General features: G+C 34.3%; 1 protein-coding gene across 1 annotated transcript in view; it reads left to right on the top strand.

Annotated features, from left to right (window-relative positions):
* LOC149779431 (2-hydroxyacyl-CoA lyase 1-like) overlaps positions 1-22,495 on the top strand; it is a 77,666-nt gene that overhangs the window by 48,421 nt on the left and 6,750 nt on the right. Inside the window, exons 14-16 of the mRNA XM_089940092.1 lie at positions 6,433-6,533; positions 11,946-12,104; positions 18,949-19,053. Of these exons, the coding sequence (XP_089796218.1) occupies positions 6,433-6,533; positions 11,946-12,104; positions 18,949-19,053 (365 nt within the window). The remainder of the gene's footprint in view (positions 1-6,432; positions 6,534-11,945; positions 12,105-18,948; positions 19,054-22,495) is intronic.

Below are 22,495 nucleotides of genomic sequence, written 5' to 3'. Positions count from 1 at the left end.
CTGCTTTGTCAGTGATGACACCGCGCCCTGAAATTCCTTGCCAGGATCAACTTGTAATAATCGTGGCCAGTTTAGAGGTCCTCGTTGATAAATTCGTTTAAACGCAGAGGCGACTTCGGACGCTGTTTTAGTCGCTAACGGTTCTGCTTCTTTGTATCTACTGGCAACATCAACTACTGTTAGCGCGTATTTGTATATTTTTCTACGGACAGTATCATGAGGCAGGAATAGTATGTCAGCCTGATGAACTTCATTGGGCACACTAACATCAAAATGTGCAAAGTTGATTTGTCGAGGTGGTGGTAAGTAGATTTGCCATATTGCTTGTTTTGATAGCCAATTTTTGGCAACCTCGCGTGTTACTGATGCCGCGTTGGCGAGTTTATTAATTGCTGAGTTACCTCTCCAGTATCCGATTGGGGAATAATAAATCGCTTGCATTTTTATTTAATTATCCAGCGCCTAATACTAATTTAGATTTCATCGCTGATCTTACTAACCAATTAGCGAGTGACTCCTTAAATGATTTATTTTTTATGGCGCTTAGTGCATGAATTAATTTCACATCCGCGATATGCCTGTCTTGTAGATCTTTACTTCGATAAGCAACATCATGTATGTGACACGCTGCGTCGATAGCGTTTATCGGATACTCTCCCGGTTTTGGTTTAGATTGTTCATCAAGTCTGATATCTAGTCGGGTCCCTGGACCGCAGTAATTGTATCCTGGGAGATGTTTTTCTCCGGGATACTTTGCCCAGGGAGTTCCGGGGAGCTTTCCAAGTTTGGCTGCAATGTCACCTCCGCTAAATTCTCGCTTTTTTTTTTAAATCTAAATTTTTTTGTGCCACATCGCGTACACTTACCAGAAAGTGCTTGTCTGTTATTTTTTGTTGTAATGGTTGTTAGATCATTCGTAGGGGTTCGTGCCTTACACTTCACACAATATAGATCCATAATTATTATTCTTTATATACAAATGGAAATTACAGATTTTTCTGCGACAAAAAAGAAAGAGCCAGTTAAGCATAATTCAGTGCTACCAAACTCTATCCGCGCGATTATAATTGGGCCATCCGGTTCAGGTAAAACACAGCTGTTGCTGAACTTGATAATGAAGTGGATGAAATGGGATAAACTGTATTTGATAGCTCCATCTGTAGATGATCAACGATGCTATAACGTTATAAAAGATTTTAATGAGAGTGCAAGCGCGCTGAGTAAAGACGGTGAGGATGTTGTTGAATTTATCACTGATATCGAAGAAGCCCCCAGCGTCGAGGATCTTGATGAATCAATTAACAACCTAGTAGTGTATGATGATGTTATGTTGGACAAGCAAAAAAATCCCGCAAGAATATTTTCCCGGGGACGTCACAAAAACACTGATGTGATTTATGTTACTCAGCGTTATACACAAATTCCTAAAGTAATCAGGGATAATTGTAATCTTCTTGCGATATTCAATGGAGTTGATACACATACACTGAGAAATATTCATCAAACCTGGTGTGGTGGCGATATGGATTTAAATAAATTTAAAAATTTCTTCAGTCATGCTCAAAGAAAACCTCACGGATTTGTGACAATAAATTTACACGATCCCAGAACAAGATACCGTATTGGACTTGATACACTATTTGCAACATAAAAATGTTTTTCCTTGGAAACTCATTTCCCAGAGCAGCAGAGGGGATGGACCCGACCCATGGATTTTTCAATAACGACCCCGCCACGGAAACTGTTTCAGATTTATTGAAGTAACCCAAGTTGTCAGTGCAAACTCAACGAGTTTGTCCCTGGAAACTCTTCGAGTTTTCGGGGGACATTTTTTTTTGTCCTGTATTCTGAATAGAAGGGTTTATTTCGTCGAAATAAGCCCTCTATCGAGGAATAGTTTCCTGGAGGGGTTTATTGTGCAAAAAGTTTCGGTCTGTACAGCCCCTCTGCTGCTCAGCTATTTCCTAGGGGAGGTAGCTCAATGTTACCCTTACAGTCAAAGCTGTTTTCAAATATCAATATTCATGTTACACCAATGTACAAGTTTGAGTGAGAAAAAAAGAAAAATATTTGGAAAAATGCCAAAAACACAAAAGGGTAGTTGCAGTGAGCAATATGGTAGAATAAAAGTTATTGCCCAAGTTTTGTAAGGTTAACATTCAGAATTGTAAACTCTTCAGGGCTGACAAATCTGTTCACCTTGTAAAGGCAATAATTTTATCTTGTAAAGGCAATAATTGTATCTTGTAAATTACTGAGTGATATATTTGTGCACAAGGCATCATTATCTCAGAATCTACTTGCTCTGAAAACATAGTATCAGCTCCATTTACCTTCCTTTCTTAAAAAAATGGACTGTTTGCAGAATAATTTATTGAATTTACGACAAAAGAAATATTGCAGATTCTGGATAAAAGCTGTACACTTGAAAGTAAAGGTGTATTAAGCACACATGCACTTTCCAGTATTTGCATTGCAAAATTAAGTGCATAAATGCATGCGAAAAACCAACAGCTTTAAAACAGATTTTAATCTTTGTACCCAAGATTTATTCCTAATTTGCTAATTTGTATCACCACTATTTGTATTCATGTATGTTGGATTCATTTTGCCTTGAACATGCTTTTAGTCCCTTCTTTAGTTAACCATATTCATTATGTTTTTGAAATAATTATATTAAAATAAGTCCCTCTAATGATAAATACATATAAGAAATAGTACACACAGCATTAACTAATTTCATAAATAAGTGCATATGCTTTTATCCCAAATTTATAATAAATTGCTTAATACAAACCATTTTATTGAGGAGCTACTCCAGTGGCCTAGTGGTTAGAGCATCTGCCTCGGATGTAGGGGGCTCGATACCTGGCTGAGTCATACCAAAGACTTATAAAAATGGTACTGACATCTGCCTTACTTAGCACTCGGCATTAAGAGGTTAGTGTTAGGACTGGTCGGCCTGGTGTCAGGATAATGTGACTGGGTAGGGACATCATGCTACATGTCTGTGGCAAGATGCCCCAGTGCTAGACATCACCATAAACTGCCACACTGCAGACATATAGATATGACTAAAAAATTGTTAAAGCTACGTTAAAAATCCAAATCTCACACACACACTCAACATTTTATTGACACCCCCACTGAATTGGATGATATTTATAAAAGCATACCTCTGCAGCGATTCACATATTTTGATACTGTTGAATTTGCTTGTGGCATTTTGGGTTGTTATGCCATCACTGTGGTAGGTGTGGGGTGAGGTGCTTCCAATATTTTATTTAAATTATTATAGTCCCACCCAGGCTCAGATCAGTTGGAAGTTAAATTAGTGAAAGATAGATGTGGAGCTCCGAGCCCCCAGTCAGCATTGCCGACGGTTAAATGATTGAATATACAAAACATAGTGAAATTCAATGAATAATAATTTAATGGCAGTTCAGTAGTCAGCTGATTAAATTTCCCAAGTACTCTCTTTCTGCTCGACCCTGTGATAGCCTATTGCATCATTCGATTAGTAGTGGCGAGATAGCTTTCCACCTGTACTTGTATTCTACTCATCTGTGTATTCTTCTCTCCTATTCCTCCAATTCCTTCTCCTCTTCCTCCTGACTTTCTCCAACTTTCGACTTCTCTATATTCCTTCTCCTTCTCCACTTTCTCCTTTTCCTCCTCCTCCTCGATTCCCTCTACCTGCTTGACTTGTCGACTCCGACTGCTCTGCTAGTTTCACTTCCATCTCCCCTCTTAGAGACTCCATCCTTAACTAAATCGGAAGTTCTGTCCCCAAAAAACTTCCTGTGAAAACACAAGGACAGTACAGTTTTTTCCTAAGCCCTCTCATCTCGCATTACACCCAGCCCATCATCAGATAACGGCTATTAAATTTCATCAGCCACACATTCATTCACATCGAAATACTCATACATTCTTGTATGGTAAAACAACATGGTAATAAAAGCAACGGTATCAGTTACTTCTCATACATACATCAATAAATAGTATCACATCAGTACATATTCCTAATCTCATTATACTAAACAATATCACAACAATCAGACAAATTCCTTTACATTACAACTCATGCAAAGTACAAAAATATTCAAATATCCATACTCTGATATATCCATACATCCATATTAACTAATCTTACAATCTTCAAACATTTTCCAAATTCACAATTCAAGCATGTCTAAAATCTAACATATCACATGAATAAATGCACAGGTTTGCTACGAAGTAACCTAATAGTGAATTACAAAATTAATTCTTATCACAAGCTAACAATCTACATAATTCTGTACATAATACTCAAACTCATTTCTCAAATATGCATGTAAATTAAGCACTGCAAAGGTAAGTCTACACACTAAATGATCCTAGTAATTAAGTATACATACTACACATAATAACAATTACAGTGCCATAATATTCTGCAAAAATTGAGCAAATAACTTACTGACCTTTATGAAGCTTTGTCTTTCCATAGAATCTCCTAAGTTTTACTGCCAAATTACGAGTGGCTCTCTCGGAGTAACCCAATATTGCTCACCAATCTTCCTAGGCGAGACTAAATTTTCACGTGCTAGTTAGAAGTTATAATTCAGATTGAAACTGTTATCACACCCTCTGTGTCAATTCCGATTGGATGTCTCTTTGATTCGATCCAATCAAACTTAGCGGACAATGTCCTTCTTGTTGTCTGTCCATGTGGGGACAGATTTAGAACATGCCCCGGTCCCTCACAGTTCCTCTGATCTTTGTAACACATAGGAAGTTGCTCAAATTCTAATGCCTCTGCCAATTCAAGATGCCAGGTCATCTCTCAGTTACAGTAACCTTGTGTAAGAGATTAACTCTAGCCTGTGGCTATGTTCAGACATCAAACATGGCTTGTACTAATAATACCTTAGTTTATACACAACTTACGAACTGAGGAAACCTTTATAAAGTATCCAAGACTACTTCTCAGAGGTTTGTTTCTTTATTTCTATTTCCTAGCTTTTGCCCATCATCTAATTTTGAAGTTGGCCTATTTCAGACAGACACAATAGTTGAGATCTTTTCAGACACATGAAGCTACTATTTCTTATACAACCTTTCTGCCAAATGTACATCTGCCATTTCCCTTTCTCACAGGTTTTGTGACTTATTTAAGTCACAGTAACTTTACATCCCTGTTTTGAGAATCATTTGGTATATAAGATTTACTTTGTTTGTTTGTCCAGCTCTATATCTTTTCCAGGTTGTAATTCTTCTTTTAGTACACATAATCAGACCAAAATCAAGGTACATGTTATTCTCAGGATATATTTTTTTCACACACAAAGTAGGTTGTTGGCTTCTTTTCAGGGCTTATTTAATATGCCTACAAATCATGCCAGGGCATTAAATCCCAAATAGTTTCACCTATAGCCAACAAAAAGCCATATTATGCATGTGTTATGTACATATGTTATTCACCAAAACTATGTCACTGTGACCCACTTCACAGTTTATGCAACATCTCTCACAACTACCAATTCATGTCTTATAAGCTGAAGTATTTGTGAGCTTTGGGTTATGGTTTCAGAAAATGTTTCCTCTGATTGAATTTTAACTTTTGTCATGTGTGTGTATGTGCTTTGGATTTTTAAAATAGCTTTAAAACATTTTCAGTCATGTCACTATGATGCCTGCATTGTGCCTGTTTATAGTGATGTCTAGCACTGGAGCATCATGCTGCAGACTTTTATCATGCTTATGCTACTTATTATGACTCTAGGTCTTAAAATAATGTAAAGGAAAAGAAAGTGAGTCCAACTATTTAAGTAAACATCAACAAGCAATTTACTTTCCTAGAATACAAAGTGAAAGTTTAAAGGACACAGTATTGTGAATAATATTCCAGATAATCCTGAATGTCCGATTACAAATCCAATAGTATTGAATGTCCTGAATGAATTCCTTTAGTACTAAATGTCCTGATATAATACAGTTTATTTGTAAACAAGACTGGCCATGAACTCAAATGCTTCTTAACATTTTGTTTACAACCTACAATCATGGACAAAAGTTAAGCATGAAATATAAATTTAATATACATAACATACTTCAGACAATATTATTTTTGTCAGAGGCAGAGATAATGTCGAGGATACAAAATTACATTTTTAGTTTTAAAAAGTGACCATGTTGAATTCCATTAGTATTCTTAGAAAAGCAGCTGAGGAATTGCTAAGTTTTCAGCAAATCTTCAAAATTTTATGAAAGATAAAACAAGACTCTTGTCAGAAGAATTTAAAATGTTTAATTTCTCATGTCTACTATAAATTCGTTGTTACTAACAATATGAAAGATAATCAAGAATCTGAATTTGAGGGAAAAAAAATTCAGATATTTATTGACACAGGGACCTGCTGAATAACGATGATGATTTCATTATTACAGGTGAACAAGCTGCTTCCAAAGAACTGTTATCTCATTAGTGAGGGGGCAAACACCATGGATATCAGTAGAACTGTCATACCTAACTCCATCCCCAGACAAAGGTAAAACTTACTTTTGGCACTTCATCCCTTCCTTTTATGTACTACCTTAGTCCTCTTCTTGTCATATGGCATCAGTCTAGAGCAATGGTTCCCAAACCATGGCCTGTGGGCAACTTGTGGCCCATCAGCTCTCAGAAAGTGGCCTGCGAGGCCTCTGTATTTACTATAATGTATTTTAATAATTTCAAAAAGTTATTGACATTCAAATAATAAATAATAACTAGACAAAAGTTGCAATAATGTGCGATCTACAGTATTCTAGAGTCTAGAATGTTATTTCTAAGTCTAATAAGTCTGTCATTTTGCTCAAGCACTCGGAGCTCCGTCGGTGTTCGATAATTCACACTGCGCGTGGTTGTTGTGCTCTGATATAATTATCGAATGCGCCTGTTGAGTTAGCGAAACTTTGGGCATGACAGCTTTGTGCCCAGACATTGATAAACTGGCATCTAAACTTCAGTAACTGGTTGTGAAGAACAGTTACAATTGTAAATTAATTATATTAATATCAGTTTTCGAAACTGATTTAAAATTGTTAAATGAACATTTGATTTAAAACCAGAAATGACTGTAGTGTAGGACTGACACTGACTGTTTTAAAGTTTTAGAATTTGGTTGCTGAAAGTTAATAAATTTAAGAATGATATTACACGTGTATCTCAGCTAACCTTACCCTGTTCCATGCCATATGGCATCAGTCTACAGTGTATCTCAACTAACCTTACCCTGTTCCATGCCATATGGCACATGTATCAGTCTTCAGTATATTTCAACTAACCTTACCCTGTTCCATGCCATATAGCATCAGTCTGCAGTGTATCTCCACTAACCTTACCCTGTTCCATGCCATATGGTATATGAATCAGTCTACAGTATATCTCCACTAACCTTACCCAGTTCCATGCCATATGGCACATGTATTAGTTTGGAAGTGCTCACCAGTTATTATGTACTTTTGTGAGTGTGACATATGTAAGGTGGAGTTGTTTGTGTTTGAAACAAGCACAGTGGAGAGAACATTGTCATACCTCTATGCTACATTGATGTAATTTGGCTGACATTTCTTTGGATATTGTACTTATGGAAATTGTACATGATCTAAGCACACTGCTAACTAAAATGACTGCTCCCTTGTGCTAAAAAAATTAGCCTGAATTAGTCTAAAGTACACTATCTTTAGCATTTGTTAAAATAGGGAATTTTGCTCTACTAGACAATACCAGTGTCAGAAAGTGCATTGGATGAAATACCAAATATATAATAAGTTAAAAAAAGCTATTGGCTCTTTTTTATTTTTACAATTTACATCTAAGTCGAGGAAGTGAAAATGACCCAGTGGAGCTAGCAAATTTTTGAAAGGTGCATATCTGGAGTAAGGCCAAACTGTATACTCCATAATACACCCATCAGCCATATACCAAAATAAAGGGAATTAAAGGTTCTTTGAACAATACTTGAGATATACAAGGTCTTTTTTAAATAGCCAGTATAACCTTTGAGGACACCTAAGGAAATTCTTTTTTTAAAATATTCTAACCCTATGCAAAATATGAATCTCTTGAGTGCCACCTTAATACAAATATGAAAATTTATGCAATTATTTTTCTTTTTTTCAGATCATTGTGTATGATACTCTGAATAAAATGTTACATTAAAATTGATTTTATCCATGAAAATAAACTAATAATGCTTATTTTGCTCTTGTTTACATTATATGCCTTGAGGCAGTATTGTGTGTGTAATGACCTTAATTATGGGGAAATTAGAAGTCTTAAAATAGAGCAATGAAGTCAACTTAAATTTAAAACTGTTACATTAAGTAAAAGAATTATATCGTGAAAATGTTTTGTTTCATTTAGTTGGAATGATATTGAAAAATAGATGATGACCCAGCAACTTTACTTTCTTCCATATTAAACAATAAGCATATATTTTAACCTTTGACCTTTGACCTTCATGAACCACATCTGTTCCATCCGTTTTCAAACTGTAAAATTTATTGGTGACATCTCAGAAATAATTCTGGCAATTATTATATTCCTGTCTTTGTGTTTAACATTTGTTGCTATGTTGACAAAGCACAATATGCATTTTTAATATAGCTCACTTTTCATCATAAGAGGGGGAGGGGCTGGGCTTGTGTGAGGCTCTGACACTAATAATACAGGATAATTATTCAAAAGAACTGTTTTGATGCTTGCGACTTAAATGTTTCAGCCATAAAATCAAAATTAAATTATACAAAAATAATACCAGTGTACTTAAGGGGGCGCTTACCAGTTATTATGTACTTTTGAGAGTGTGACGTATGTAAGGTGAAGTTGTTTGCATTTGAAACATGCACAGTGGAGAGAATGTTGGCATACCTCTATGCTACATTGATGTAATATGGCTGACATTTCTTTGGATGTTGTACTTATGGAAATCGTACATGATCTAAGCACACTGCTAAATAAAATTACTGCTCCCTGGTGCTAAAATATCAGCCTGAATTAGTCTAAAGTACACATCATTAGTACCTATTAAAATAGGGAAAATGAACTTGCCCTGCTAGACAATACCAGCTTTTTAAAATGAGTTTGGAAGACCTTTTCTTATCCAACAAAAATTACATCTCAGTACATGCTAAAGTGAGGACCATAGACCATTGGTCAACTAGTCTTATTGTTTCACTATAGTCATACAAACATAAAATATAAAAACCTAGTCATTTTCTATTGTAAATATGAAAGTCATGGACTCCATTAAATCGATTTGTATATATACATATACTATCTTTTAAGTACTTGTTCTGTTTTGATTTGGATATAATTAACATTTTATAGCAAATATATTTTATGATATACCCTACTATTATCTTTATTGGCGAGTTTAAATAAAAAGTAATGTGTATGATTGCTTGTCCTTATAACATCTGCTGTATGGACAACGGCTTCAATAATAGATCAACAGATTTACATTTCCCTAATGAGAGCCTCATTTCCCTACTGGCAGCCTTGATGATTTGACCTCTTCTGTCGATTCTTGCACTTGGTTTCAATTGGAATAACCCAAAGCATTAAGCATGTTTAATTACTGTGTAAATAACACTGCATAGCCATGTGGTTGTTGTGACATAATTAAAACAAGAATGAATTGTTGATTAAGTGGTGTTTATTGATAATGGAATATAGTATGGTCATAATACATGAGGATTATCACAATCGTCAGGTAACATACTTTTTTCTCTTTGCAAATGCTAGAAATAAAAACCATGCAAAATAAATATAGTCTTGTACACGGACAAACTTTTGTTTCATCTCTCTCTTTCTCTCACACACACACACACATATGCATGCGCACTTGCATGCATTAACTAATATGTGATTTCAGGTTCTTTTTTTTTGTTGCAATTTGATAATGAGATTATTGTTAATGTAAAAATACAAGTTGCACTTCATTTCCTGACAATGTGGTCTCATATCCTTGCGTACAATTTACCAATAATAAATACCCATAACTGATACGTGTTCAAGTCGTCTTAATCATTTTGGCAACATTACACAACATAACAGCTACAAATGCTCTAAATGCAGACAAGCTTGCACAGAGACATAATCCTCCTGCTCTCTTTCTCTCTTGTTCACTAATAACAACAAAAATCTTTGAGTACTTTTATTTTTATTGTAATTAGATTCTTGAGTTGAGAGCAGAATGAGACAAATATACATTTACTTTGTACATTTGTACCGTTAGGGTGTCGAGTAGCGTGTGTACAGTTTTTATTAATTGCTTTGAAACTCACTGAATATTTTGTCTGTGACCTCCAGATGTTTATATCGACAATAACTTTGATTATGCAAGTTTTGTTAGAGTCATTGCACTTTTTGTCTTGTAGCAGAGTATGACACAATCTTGTTGGTGCAACTAGTCTCTCACCTTGTGATGCATTGCCATGAAACTCAGTAATTATTATAGTTATGGCCTGAAAATGTACATATTGGAAAAGATACACTTATTTGACACAATTTTTCTTAGAGTAATACTGCCTTTCCATTTCTTGCAGCAATGTATGACACAATCTAATTAGCATAGCTGTTCATGCAGTTTGTGATGTGTTGCCACGAAACTTGGTAGATATTATATTCACCAGAAGATGTGCATTTCAACAAATCACTTTGCTCATGCACTTTCTTTTAGAGTTATTGACCTTTGTCTCTTGAAGTTAAAGCAGTATATGACATGATCTCAGCACAACTAATCTCACAGAATCCAGTGAATTGCCATGAAACTTGGTAGCTCTTGATGTAAAAATACAAGTTGCACTTAATTTCTTGACAATGTGGTCTCATATCTTTGCGTACAATTTACCAATAAATAATACCCATAACTGATAATGATGTTATGCATGTTTTCAAGTCACTGCAGTTTTAGTTACATTTAGTGCCTTTTTGGCCTTGTAGCTTTGTTCCACAGTCTTCGATGATTACCATGAAACTCAGGAAATAGTGTGGTCATTACCTAGAGGTACATATATCAACAAAGTATTTTACAGTTGTTTGTTTTTTATATTAGAGATTACTATTTTTATCTTGTTTCCTAATGCAATATATGACACAATCTTGCTAGTGCAACTTGTTCTTCAGTTTTTGATGGATTGTTATGAGACTTGGTAAATATCATAACATGACCTGAAGATAGACATATTCACAAATCATTTTGCTTCCCTTATTTGTATTATTTTTATTGCCCATTTTGTTTTATTGCTTAATACAGTATATGACACACTCTCGAAAGTGCAACTTGTCCCATGGTTGGTCTTGCAATTTTAACTATGTTGGTCATAGATTGGAAGAGCTTATGTAAAGCTTGTTGTCTGTCATTCAGTCATTAGCATGAGTTTGTTATTGTTACACCTACTAAACGACAAGGAGGATTGCCATGAAACTTTACACAGACATGGGGTTTTCACAACAACGTTTGTTATGGTATATAGATTGGCCTAAGTGAAAATGGACATCCAGTATGGCCACTAATATGGCCATCTTGAAAACCTTGCTATTGCTACTCCTGAATGGATGATCATATCAGCATGGGTTCTTATTAAAAGACTTTTATGATATCAGGCTGGTTGTAAATGAATCTGGTGCCAGTCTGATGTCCAATATGGCCACCATGGTATCTATCTTAAATATCTTGTCATCGCTTCTCCTCCTGAATGGAAAGTCATATTGCCATATGGTTTTCACCAGAAACCTTCCTATGATGTCTAATTGGTCATAATTAAAATGCTAATGCCTGTACATCTGATATGTTTACTACAGTGGCCATCTGGTAAATCTTGTTATTGCTACACTACCTGAAATTTCTTATGATAATGTCCTGATTGAAAATGGTGCTGATCATAAACTAATTTTCTGTTTTGCCTATCAGGTTGGATGCAGGAACATTTGGGACAATGGGAGTTGGCACTGGTTTTGCCCTGGCAGCTGCTGTTTGGTGTCGTGACCATGAACCTGGGAGGAGGGTTGTGTGCATACAGGGGGACAGTGCATTTGGATTCTCTGGCATGGAGGTGGAGACCATATGCAGGTATAATCATACTTGTGATATTTCTAGGCACCAGTTTTCAAGGTCAGTCAAAATATATGAGATTAAAATATTTTATTTAAGAATTTTTTTCTAAGATTTTTCATGTGCATTGATGTATTTTAATTTAACAGATAATTTACTTTTAGTGGATTTGAACAAATTACAGATTGCATAGTGTATGCACACAAAAATGACCATCATTTATCCAGAAACTACTTAAGCATAACTCATTTCCCAACTTATGACAACATGGTACTAAGAATGTTGATTGCATTATCTGATTGACCTCTTAATGTTATGACTGTCACCAACAGTATTCTGCCCTACAAGCAGGCAAATGGCAGTCATACAGTGTGTGTCACTAGCCAATGAAACCTTCTCATCTGTTTAAAACAAAACTACAGAGGATGTTAATTGTACATGATATCCCAGAATGCCCACATATTTGCCTTTTTTGTTTATGTCTAAAAGTAAAATACAAGACATACAGGTCATCTGGGCAATTATAGGTGTCATTATTATAGAATTTGTTAGATCATATACATTGAAATGGCAATTATTCAGTTTATTTCACTCCTTATTGATCAGTATTCCTTGAATGAACATAATATATAAATGCAATAAGAAATACCTATAACAAAATAAATGTTACAGTACGTTGACATTTTTAGACAAGGCCAACCAAGAGGTGTGGTCCAGATTAAACTAACTGCTCCAGTGGCCTAGTGGTTAGAGCATTCGCCTCGGATGCAGGAGGTCATGGGTTTGATTCCCAGCTGAGTCATACGAAAGACTTACAGAAATAATGCTAACAGCTGCCTCATTTGGCGCTCAGCATTAAAAGGTTAGTGTTAGGACTGGTTGGCCAGGTGTCAGGATAATGACATGTGACTGGGTGGGACATCATGCTACATATCTGCAGCATGATGCCCCAGTGTTAGACATCACTATAAACTGTCACACTGCAGACATCATAGCGATATGACTGAAAAATTGTTAAAGCTACATTAAAAGTCCAAATCACACACACCAGAGTAAACTGGATTGAATCTCATGCTATGATACCACATAAAAGAGATGCATAATAGAAACATTTGAATTATCCCTGCAATTATTGGATGTGACACCATTGTAAAAAGTTCATAGCAATTGATAATTTGTGTCAGAAAGTTTTCTGATTAAAGCTAGCATGAAGATTATTCAGGAATGATCAGACTTTTATAAAGCTACTTTATTATTAGACTTTAGAACAACAATTCATATTTTATTTAAGATAGTAAAGCACCTACATGTCTAGTTGACATAGTCTTCACAAGTATCAAGAACCTCATTCAGTTTATGTGTGTATGTGAGAGAGATAAAGTGAAAGAGAGAGACATAATTATTTTTGCTGTTTAGAAAAATGTCTAAGTTTAAATTTGTTACAGACATTGTATATGTCTAAAGCTACATCTAATTTGGTTCTTTTTTAGAAAGAGAGGGAAAATAAAAAATTGAGAGAGAGAACCTAATTCTCTCTTTCTCATAGTTCTCTCTCTCTCTCAGTTTTGCACTATCTCTCTCTATCTCTCACATAAACTGTTAGAATTTTGACACTATGGTCGCCAAGTGGTCTAAAGCATTTGTCTTTACTTATTACTACCATCTCAACTTTGTCTGCCTGGGTTCAAGTGTGGCTATACTGAAGGCTTGCCAGGGGTCAGGGTTTTTTGCAGAGGTTATCTTGGGTTCTTCCTCCAACAGTTATACTGGCTGCCCTGTGCTGAAAAACAGCATGTATTCATATGGGTGTTGTCAGTGACATCATAAAATGGTTTCAGAGATTGAGTTTCAGCTTAAGATTTCATGTCTGACCAATTTTAAACAGTCATACTGACACTGAAATGGGTAGTTTTATCAAATCTATAAGCATTTTACTTTTGCATCATTTGCATTTCATTTATATTCTTTTTCAGCTATCATCTTATTTTTATTCTTTACAGCCTCAAAAATGTATTCTGAATTTGTGTTGATTACTTCCACTCATTGTTTCCTTTTGTTTTTCTTCATCTATAATGCATGTATCGGTCAGGATTACCATTTAGTAGTATTAAATTGAGAGAACTATTTCTGTCATATCTTGTCTTCTTAGATTTGTGCTTTAATAAGTAGAAAGTGTACAAAATTTTAAAAAAACACAGCATTGAAACATGCAATAAATAAAAATAAAACTACAAATGCAATAGATGTAACACTTTTGTTATAGAGTACTTGTCAGCAAATTTTATTTCTTATTTCATTTAAATAATATATGTGATAATACAAGTACAGATGATAATGTCATCACATCAGTGGTGTTTGTTGGAAAAATGCCAAGGCATGCTAGTAGTGAAAAATTTGGAGTCATTGTAAAGAATCGGATCCAAGATTATCATGCACAAGGGCATTCCCCTTGGAGATTTAGCTGCTGCCTGAAACAGAGATAAATATATTTTCAGATTCATTCATTAAATGAATTGCATTTTTTCTTTCATTTATTATGTTATTGGTGTATAGTGTGCTGTGTTTTGCTTTTGCATTCTCTGTTTTCTTCTAATTGCATTCATTGGTTCTTTTGCAATTATTCAGCATTTCGTTTTGATTTCACTGGTAAATGTACCCATTTCAGGCTCTGTATGTATGTAAGATGATGACATTTTGGATGTGGAAGCAAACTCTCCCATCTGCTGTGGTGTCCAAGTCACTCCTTGTTCCTGGCTGGTTTTGTTACTGTTATAACTCATCAGAGGGAAAAATACGGGTTGATTTGTTTGTTCAGCTAATCACTTTGTTATGTCAGTGTGAGGTTTATATACCCCTTTTTCACTGGTGACACCAGTGCAGCTGGTATAGGTACTTGTGAGGTCATGTGACTAGTATTGTCACAACTTTTGATTGTAGCATCTGGCTTCTGAAGTAACCATTGTCTTGTAGCCATAGAGAAATATGATTTAATGAGGGGTATAAATAAAGAAATGACTTGCAAACTCATATGAATTTTATTTTGATTTACAGTTGTTGTTGTTGTGGAGTTTAACACCATTTTTCAGCACACGATAGGCTATACATGGTGGCCAGTATTAATGGTGGAGGAAGAACCTGGGAAAACCCCGGAAAGAACCACCGACCCATGAGAATTGATTTACAGAAACTTAGGTCTCTTTATCATACCACAAAATTAATTCATGTAATGCACAACAAAAAACTGCCATGCTGCTGTATAGATCATTGGTTGAAGTGAAGTCTGCAAGGGTGTCAAATTGACTACAAGTCCTTGTGGAATCATAAGGTTTTCATATGGTTAGTGTATAATTTCATCATACTTTAACATAGTTCCACCTGGCTTACTTTCGTGTTCTATATTAATATGTTGTTGTGTACTCCAGATGATTGTTATAGTCAGGATGTCCTCATTAACCACCCAGCTTGAAGAGTTATTTTCTAGATTAATTTGATTCATTAATCCTGTATGTAATATTTGGGTATAGTCCAATCCATTGATCGGATCTAAGGGTCCTCGGTAAGAAACTGTTCTTGCAAAATCACTTTAAACAGTCCAGGGGTATTAACTCCTGTTAGTATCTGTGAGCAATGTTCATCTATTATTTTGAATTTTGTGGAGTTCTTAGATGAAACGCACTTCAGTTTTTTATGAGATTGATCTTCTTGTGAAGATTTTTCTGCAGTCACTGCAAGGTACTCTGATACCAATGTGTGGGATCTTAACATGTCATGCTAAAACTGGCAATGTTTAAATTTGGCATCACAGTAGACACATTGGTAATTCATTTTGCTGTGTAGCAGTTGCATAAGAGTGATTGCATCATAATTTGTGACACAATCTGAAGCTGGGGCAGCATTTTGAGGGTAGTGATTTACTCAGAAGAGTGGAATAATTCAGCATAATGACTATGGGGCTGAGATGTCCTGGGAGGGAAAATAATAAATTAAGCTAAAAATGCCTGTACTCCCATTTAGACCAGGATGTTAATCCCTACCAGCTGTAGAGTATGTCATTGGTATATCCAATTAAGTACCCTGTCTAAAAATGCCTGTACTCCCATTTAGACCAGGATGTTAATCCCTACCGGCTGTAGAGTATGTCATTGGTGTATCCAATTAAGTACTCTGCCTGAAAATGCCTGTACTCCCATTTAGACCAGGATGTTAATCCCTACCAGCTGTAGAGTATGTCTTGGTATATCCAGTTAAGTACTCTGTCTGAAAATGCCTGTACTCCCATTTAGACCAGGACGTTAATCCCTACCGGCTGTAGAGTATGTCACTGGTGTATCCAATTAAGTACTCTTGTCTAAAAATGCCTGTACTCCCATTTAGACCAGGATGTTAATCCCTACTGGCTGTAGAGTATGTCATTGGTATGTCCTATAAAGTACTCTGTCTAAAAATGCCTGTACTCCCATTTAGACCAGGATGTTAATCCCTACCAGCTGTAGAGTATGTTATTGGTATATCCTATTAAGTACTCTGTCTAAAAATGCCTGTACTCCCATTTAGATCAGGATGTTAATCCCTACTGGCTGTAGAGTATGTCATTGGCATATCCAGTTAAGTACTCTGTCTTTCCTAAAATAGTGCTACTGGAAAAATCTGCATCAGATTTAATAATTTCTGTTATCTGATATTAAACACAATCTATGTTGTGGTCAGATCAATTAAATGCTTGGACACCAGGGAATCTTTATGATTACAGATATCCCTCAAGTGCTCTTTTATTTTCACTTGGAATTCCCATTTAGTCTCACCTACATATTGTTTACCACATTTTGTGCAGGTGAGTAAATAGATGACTTTGTATGTTGTACAGTGTCCTTTTAGTTTTGGTTAATATTAAAGGTTAGTAATTGAAATTCTAAACATTTTAGATTTATCCATTTTACTGCAGTAGCTGCAATTAATGCTTTCACAATCTAATACTTTGTTTTTGCGAAAGTTTTTTTTTAGTAAGGCCAGGATGTTTGCTAGAAATCTTAGCTCTTATTATTTGGTTATTGAATTTGTTACCTCTTATTAATTGGTTATTGAATTTATTACCAATCCAGTGCAAGTATTGGTTGATCCTGAAAATCTCTGGTAGACTCAATTTTACAATAGACCAGAAATTTTTAATGCACTGTATTTTCTTCATCATCACAAGTATCAAAACTGTGGCAGTCAAGATTACAAATCCATTTATTGTGTGTCTTGGATAGAGGAGGAAATGATTAAAATTTGATTTCTGTATTTGCTGGCCTATAAGTTGATACTTTTTTTTTTACCAGAAAATCTGGGCTTCTTCTTATACTCTGAAATTACTTGTATGTGGATTATGTCATTCAAATCACATTATTGTATCTCTTGTAATTTTTCATATGTAAAAAAAAACATTTCTCGAAAAGTTCAAATAATAATGTGTAAAATAAGTATCATTTTCGGGAAGAGATCATGTATGAAAAAATATAGGACCTGACACTGAGAAGGTTTTTAAAATATTTACATGATCATTAGTATTAAATTCACATACATTGGAGTAATTATACTAAAGCAGCATGCACTAGCAGTTAACATTTAATTTGATTACATATATGTGCATTACAACAGACAACTTAGAAAATGAGTAACAATGACAAAGATATGTGTTCCATTGTATTTTTCTTCTTGTACCTTGTGATCAAATAAAATATACCCCAATTTGAGAGAGAGAGAGAATTAAGGATGATTTTAATCCATATTGTTTATTACCTGACAGTTGTGATCTTATTCATGTACAAGGGCAATGCTATATCTCATTATCAGTTAATATCACTCAGTAAACAGTTTCTTCTAGTTTTTATTACAATATCCATTGTCCCATGAACCACATGGTTTAGCTGTGTTATTTTACCTGCCAATTAAATATGCTACATCTTTGGTTAAGTCATTCCAGCTAAAACTTGTTTACAGGCAAGATTCAGCAGACCAGATCAAATTAGCAAGGCTGCCAGTAGGGAAATGAGGCTACCAATACAGTACTGCCTTTTGTACTTGTAGCTAGAAGTACCTAATTCATTGACAATACTTTGTGTGAAACGAATTAGGTACTTTGAGCTACATTTAATGATGCTGACCTGAAAATTGAATGAGATACAGACAGGATGAAATTTATGATACTCTGTGGAATGAACTATAAGATATTAATTTGACCTCATCTTATAGTCAGCTTCGATATGGATGAATGAAGGATAGAAAATTTAAAATATTTGTAAATTTGACTTGTACTCTGCATCGACTTATAGGCCGGCAAATATGGTAAATTTTTACTGTTATTGATTCATCATTCAAGCTTGATATGCAAGTAGTTTGAAAACCATTTCTGAAATAGTTGTTGTCATAAATAGCATATGTCCTGTATGATTTCTATGTTAGAACTAATTGAAATAGTAATTTTATTCAGGGTTCCCACTGGTACTGGAATCCTGGAAAATTTTTTGAATTTAAAAAATATAATTTAAAAGGGCCTCAAACAGTCATGGAATGTCTCAAAACCTTGCAAAAGTTTTGGAAAAGTCATGGAATTTCTTACAGTGGAGTTCCAAAACTGAAAACTGCTGATTTCTTTGAGTGCTGAGTACCATTGAAAAGAACTTGTTTAAAAAATCCACACAATTAAAATCGAAGAACAGTTTTGTGAAATGTTCCTAGAAAAGCTTTGGAAATGTCATGGAATTGGTTTTAATTAATTCTGCAGGAACCCTGTTAATTACATTTGGAAATGTTTCAGCATCACTGAAAATTCTGAATTAATATATGAGTGGAAAGATAATTTCATTTTCCATTAAAATTTCAGGTACAAGCTTCCAATCATATTTGTCATCATCAACAACAATGGTATAACTCGAAGCTTTGATGAGGAGGGATTCCAAAAATTAGAAGGAACTGACCTTCTAGTTACGTAAGCTCTTACTCTTACAGCCTGCTATTTTCTTGCATAATCTGTCAAGACTGTTCCCAATTAAACATAGGGCTATAAAATTTGCCCAACATTTTCATGCCCATAATGAAGTACTGATATAAAATCCATTCTTATAATCAGTTATTGAATTAAAATGTCCATTCCCATAATGAAGTACTAATATAAGATCCATGCTTGTAATCAGTTATTGAATTAAAATGTCCATACCCATAATGAGTTATTGATATAAAATCCATGCTTGTAATCAGTTATTGAATTAAAATGTCCATGCCCATAATGAGTTACTAATATAAAATCCTTGCTTGTAATCAGTTATTGAATTAAAATGTCCATGCCCATAATGAAGTACTAATATAAGATCCATGCTTGTAATCAGTTATTGAATTAAAATGTCCATACCCATAATGAGTTACTGATATAAAATCCATGCTTATAATCAGTTACTGAATTAAAATGTCCATGCCCATAATGAAATACTGATATAAAATCCATGCTTGTAATCAGTTATTGAATTAAAATGTCCATGCCCATAATGAGTTACTAATATAAAATCCTTGCTTGTAATCAGTTATTGAATTAAAATGTCCATGCCCATAATGAAGTACTAATATAAGATCCATGCTTGTAATCAGTTATTGAATTAAAATGTCCATGCCCATAATGAGTTACTAATATAAAATCCTTGCTTGTAATCAGTTATTGAATTAAAATGTCCATGCCCATAATGAAGTACTAATATAAGATCCATGCTTGTAATCAGTTATTGAATTAAAATGTCCATACCCATAATGAGTTACTGATATAAAATCCATGCTTGTAATCAGTTATTGAATTAAAATGTCCATACCCATAATGAGTTACTGATATAAAATCCATGCTTATAATCAGTTATTGAATTAAAATGTCCATTCCCATAATGAAATACTGATATAAAATCCATGCTTGTAATCAGTTATTGAATTAAAATGTCCATACCCATAATGAGTTATTGATATAAAATCCATGCTTATAATCAGTTATTGAATTAAAATGTCCATGCCCATAATGAAGTACTAATATAAGATCCATGCTTGTAATCAGTTATTGAATTAAAATGTCCATACCCATAATGAGTTACTGATATAAAATCCATGCTTATAATCAGTTATTGCATTAAAATGTCCATGCCCATAATGAAGTACTGATATAAAATCCATGCTTATAATCAGTTATTGAACAAAATGTCCATACCCATAATGAAGTACTAATATAAAATCCATGCTTGTAATTGCATTAAAATTTCCATGCCCATAATGAGTTACTGATATAAAATCCTTGCTTGTAATCAGTTATTGAAGTAAAATGTCCATGCCCATAATGAAATACTGATATAAAATTCATGCTTATAATCAGTTATTGAATTAAAATGTCCATGCCCATAATGAAGTACTAGTATAAAATCCATGCTTGTAATTGCATTAAAATGTCCATGCCCATAATCAGTTACTGATAGAAAATCCAGGGTTCCCAAGCTACAGGGAAATTGGGAAAAAGTCAGGAGAAATAATCATTTTTTCTGGACCATGAAAAGTCCTTGAATTTTGCAAATATGTATTGATGAAAGTCAGGAAAAACCCAGGAATTTTCTGCTACCACTTGATGCCTGAACCAATCAAGTAATTGAGTCATAACTAAACTGATCACGAGTTAAATTTATTGAGTTCTAACTGAAATATACAGAGGGTGCAGTATGGATCATTTGGGTGCTTGCAATAAACATATACGCTGAGTTGATCCAAATGCTCAGTGGATTCGATTCATCTAGTAGACTTTTATTTTCAAAGTCAGCTTGATATCCTTATCTTTCCTTACCTGGAAGGTATGAAAACTAGTCTAGCATCACAAGAGGCCAACATGGTTTTGGCAAAGCGTAGCTGCTTACTGGATGACCTAGCAAACTTTAAGCGTTGTTAGATCGAGTGATACATGCATCAAATCAATATGAAAATTACACATTTTCTCAGAAATTGAGTATTAAAATCGTTATATTTTTAATTCTGTTGAAAGACATAATAAAACTACGGCATTGATGAAATGTAACATGTTACTCGCGATTTGCATTGCTAGTTGCTTGAGTACACAAATCTAACCGACATTTTCAAATGTTGTAGAGAAAAAAATATTAAATGAAAGTTGTATACTGATTGTAATAAAAATACAAAAATGAAAGAACACAACATGTTCCATATTTATTTATTCCGAGAACAACTTCTGGAATTTTGTTGTGTTGTTACTACCACGTTGACATGTGCTCTCTGCTTGATAAATTATACTATCCAGATTGCTGGTTTTTACAAAAGGTATCTGACTTTAATTTAATATAATATAATTTTGGTACAACAGCATTAAAAAGGAGTTTGTTGTTGTTGATATTGCTTGACTATTGGACTTTCAGTGTTGTTTCAGATTTGTGTAGTTATGTGACTAGTAATGCAAATGGCGAGTACCGAGCCAGGTTTCATCTATGCCGTATTTTTGTCTAGTCTGTCAGTGGATTAAAGACATAATGATTATAATACTTGCCATTTCTGAGAAGATAATTTTCCTATCTATTTCATGCAGGTTTAAGTTGATATAACATAAGTTTACATTTTCTAGGCCCAATGGGAATATTCGGAGGAAACCTGGATTAGAAAACAAACTGCTATTCGTTTTAAGCCATATTTGTAGTCCAGATTGTTGAATCTCAGAACTGAAATGAGAAATTGTCTTTCCTTTTATTATATATTAAAAAACGATACGAGCCCCTATATCAGTACAGGTTTTGGAACTGGATTCACGAATTACAAGAAGACAAGTTGATTTTACAGAAAATTCAGTCCTTGTTTATACAACAGTTACAGTATGAAATTTTGAAGGTCTTTTGTCAAAATTTAAATAGCCCCTTTGCAAATGCTGGATTTTTAACCAAATCGTCTTTAGGAGATTAGATTGTTTGTAAAATCTTGTTTGGGATTATACTGGCACAGATAAATTCAGGGTTAACTTGTTTCGGTACAAGACAAGAATCTAATTATTTGCGTTTATTGTTTTTGTATTACCGTAATAGGAAATGTTTACTTTCTATAAGATTCATATATATTGCTATAGAATTTTTAGAATTAAAGGTTTGAAAAGAAACAAAATTAAATTATGTTCGTTATGTTGTTCCCACTTAGCAACATAATGCAGGTCAGCACAGTAAAGTTAGAATTTTTATTTTGTACATTGAAATGTCTTTACATGCCAATTTATATGAATATAATCAAATTTGTTTCGTTTGATACATTTTATGGTTATGTACATGATCACCTTTTCTGACTTAGATGTTTTGGAGAGTCTTGAAAGAGAAACATCTTTAGATTTAGAAAATGGATGTTTTATAGTCTGAAATGGTCTTTAA

This window comes from Sinohyriopsis cumingii, chromosome 17, assembly GCF_028554795.1.
Source record: "Sinohyriopsis cumingii isolate HCF-2022 chromosome 17, ASM2855479v2, whole genome shotgun sequence".
NCBI classification, from domain to species: Eukaryota; Metazoa; Mollusca; class Bivalvia; order Unionida; family Unionidae; genus Sinohyriopsis; species Sinohyriopsis cumingii.
The sequence above is the reverse complement of the archived record's forward strand: the minus strand, read 5'-3'. Positions and strand labels throughout refer to the sequence as shown.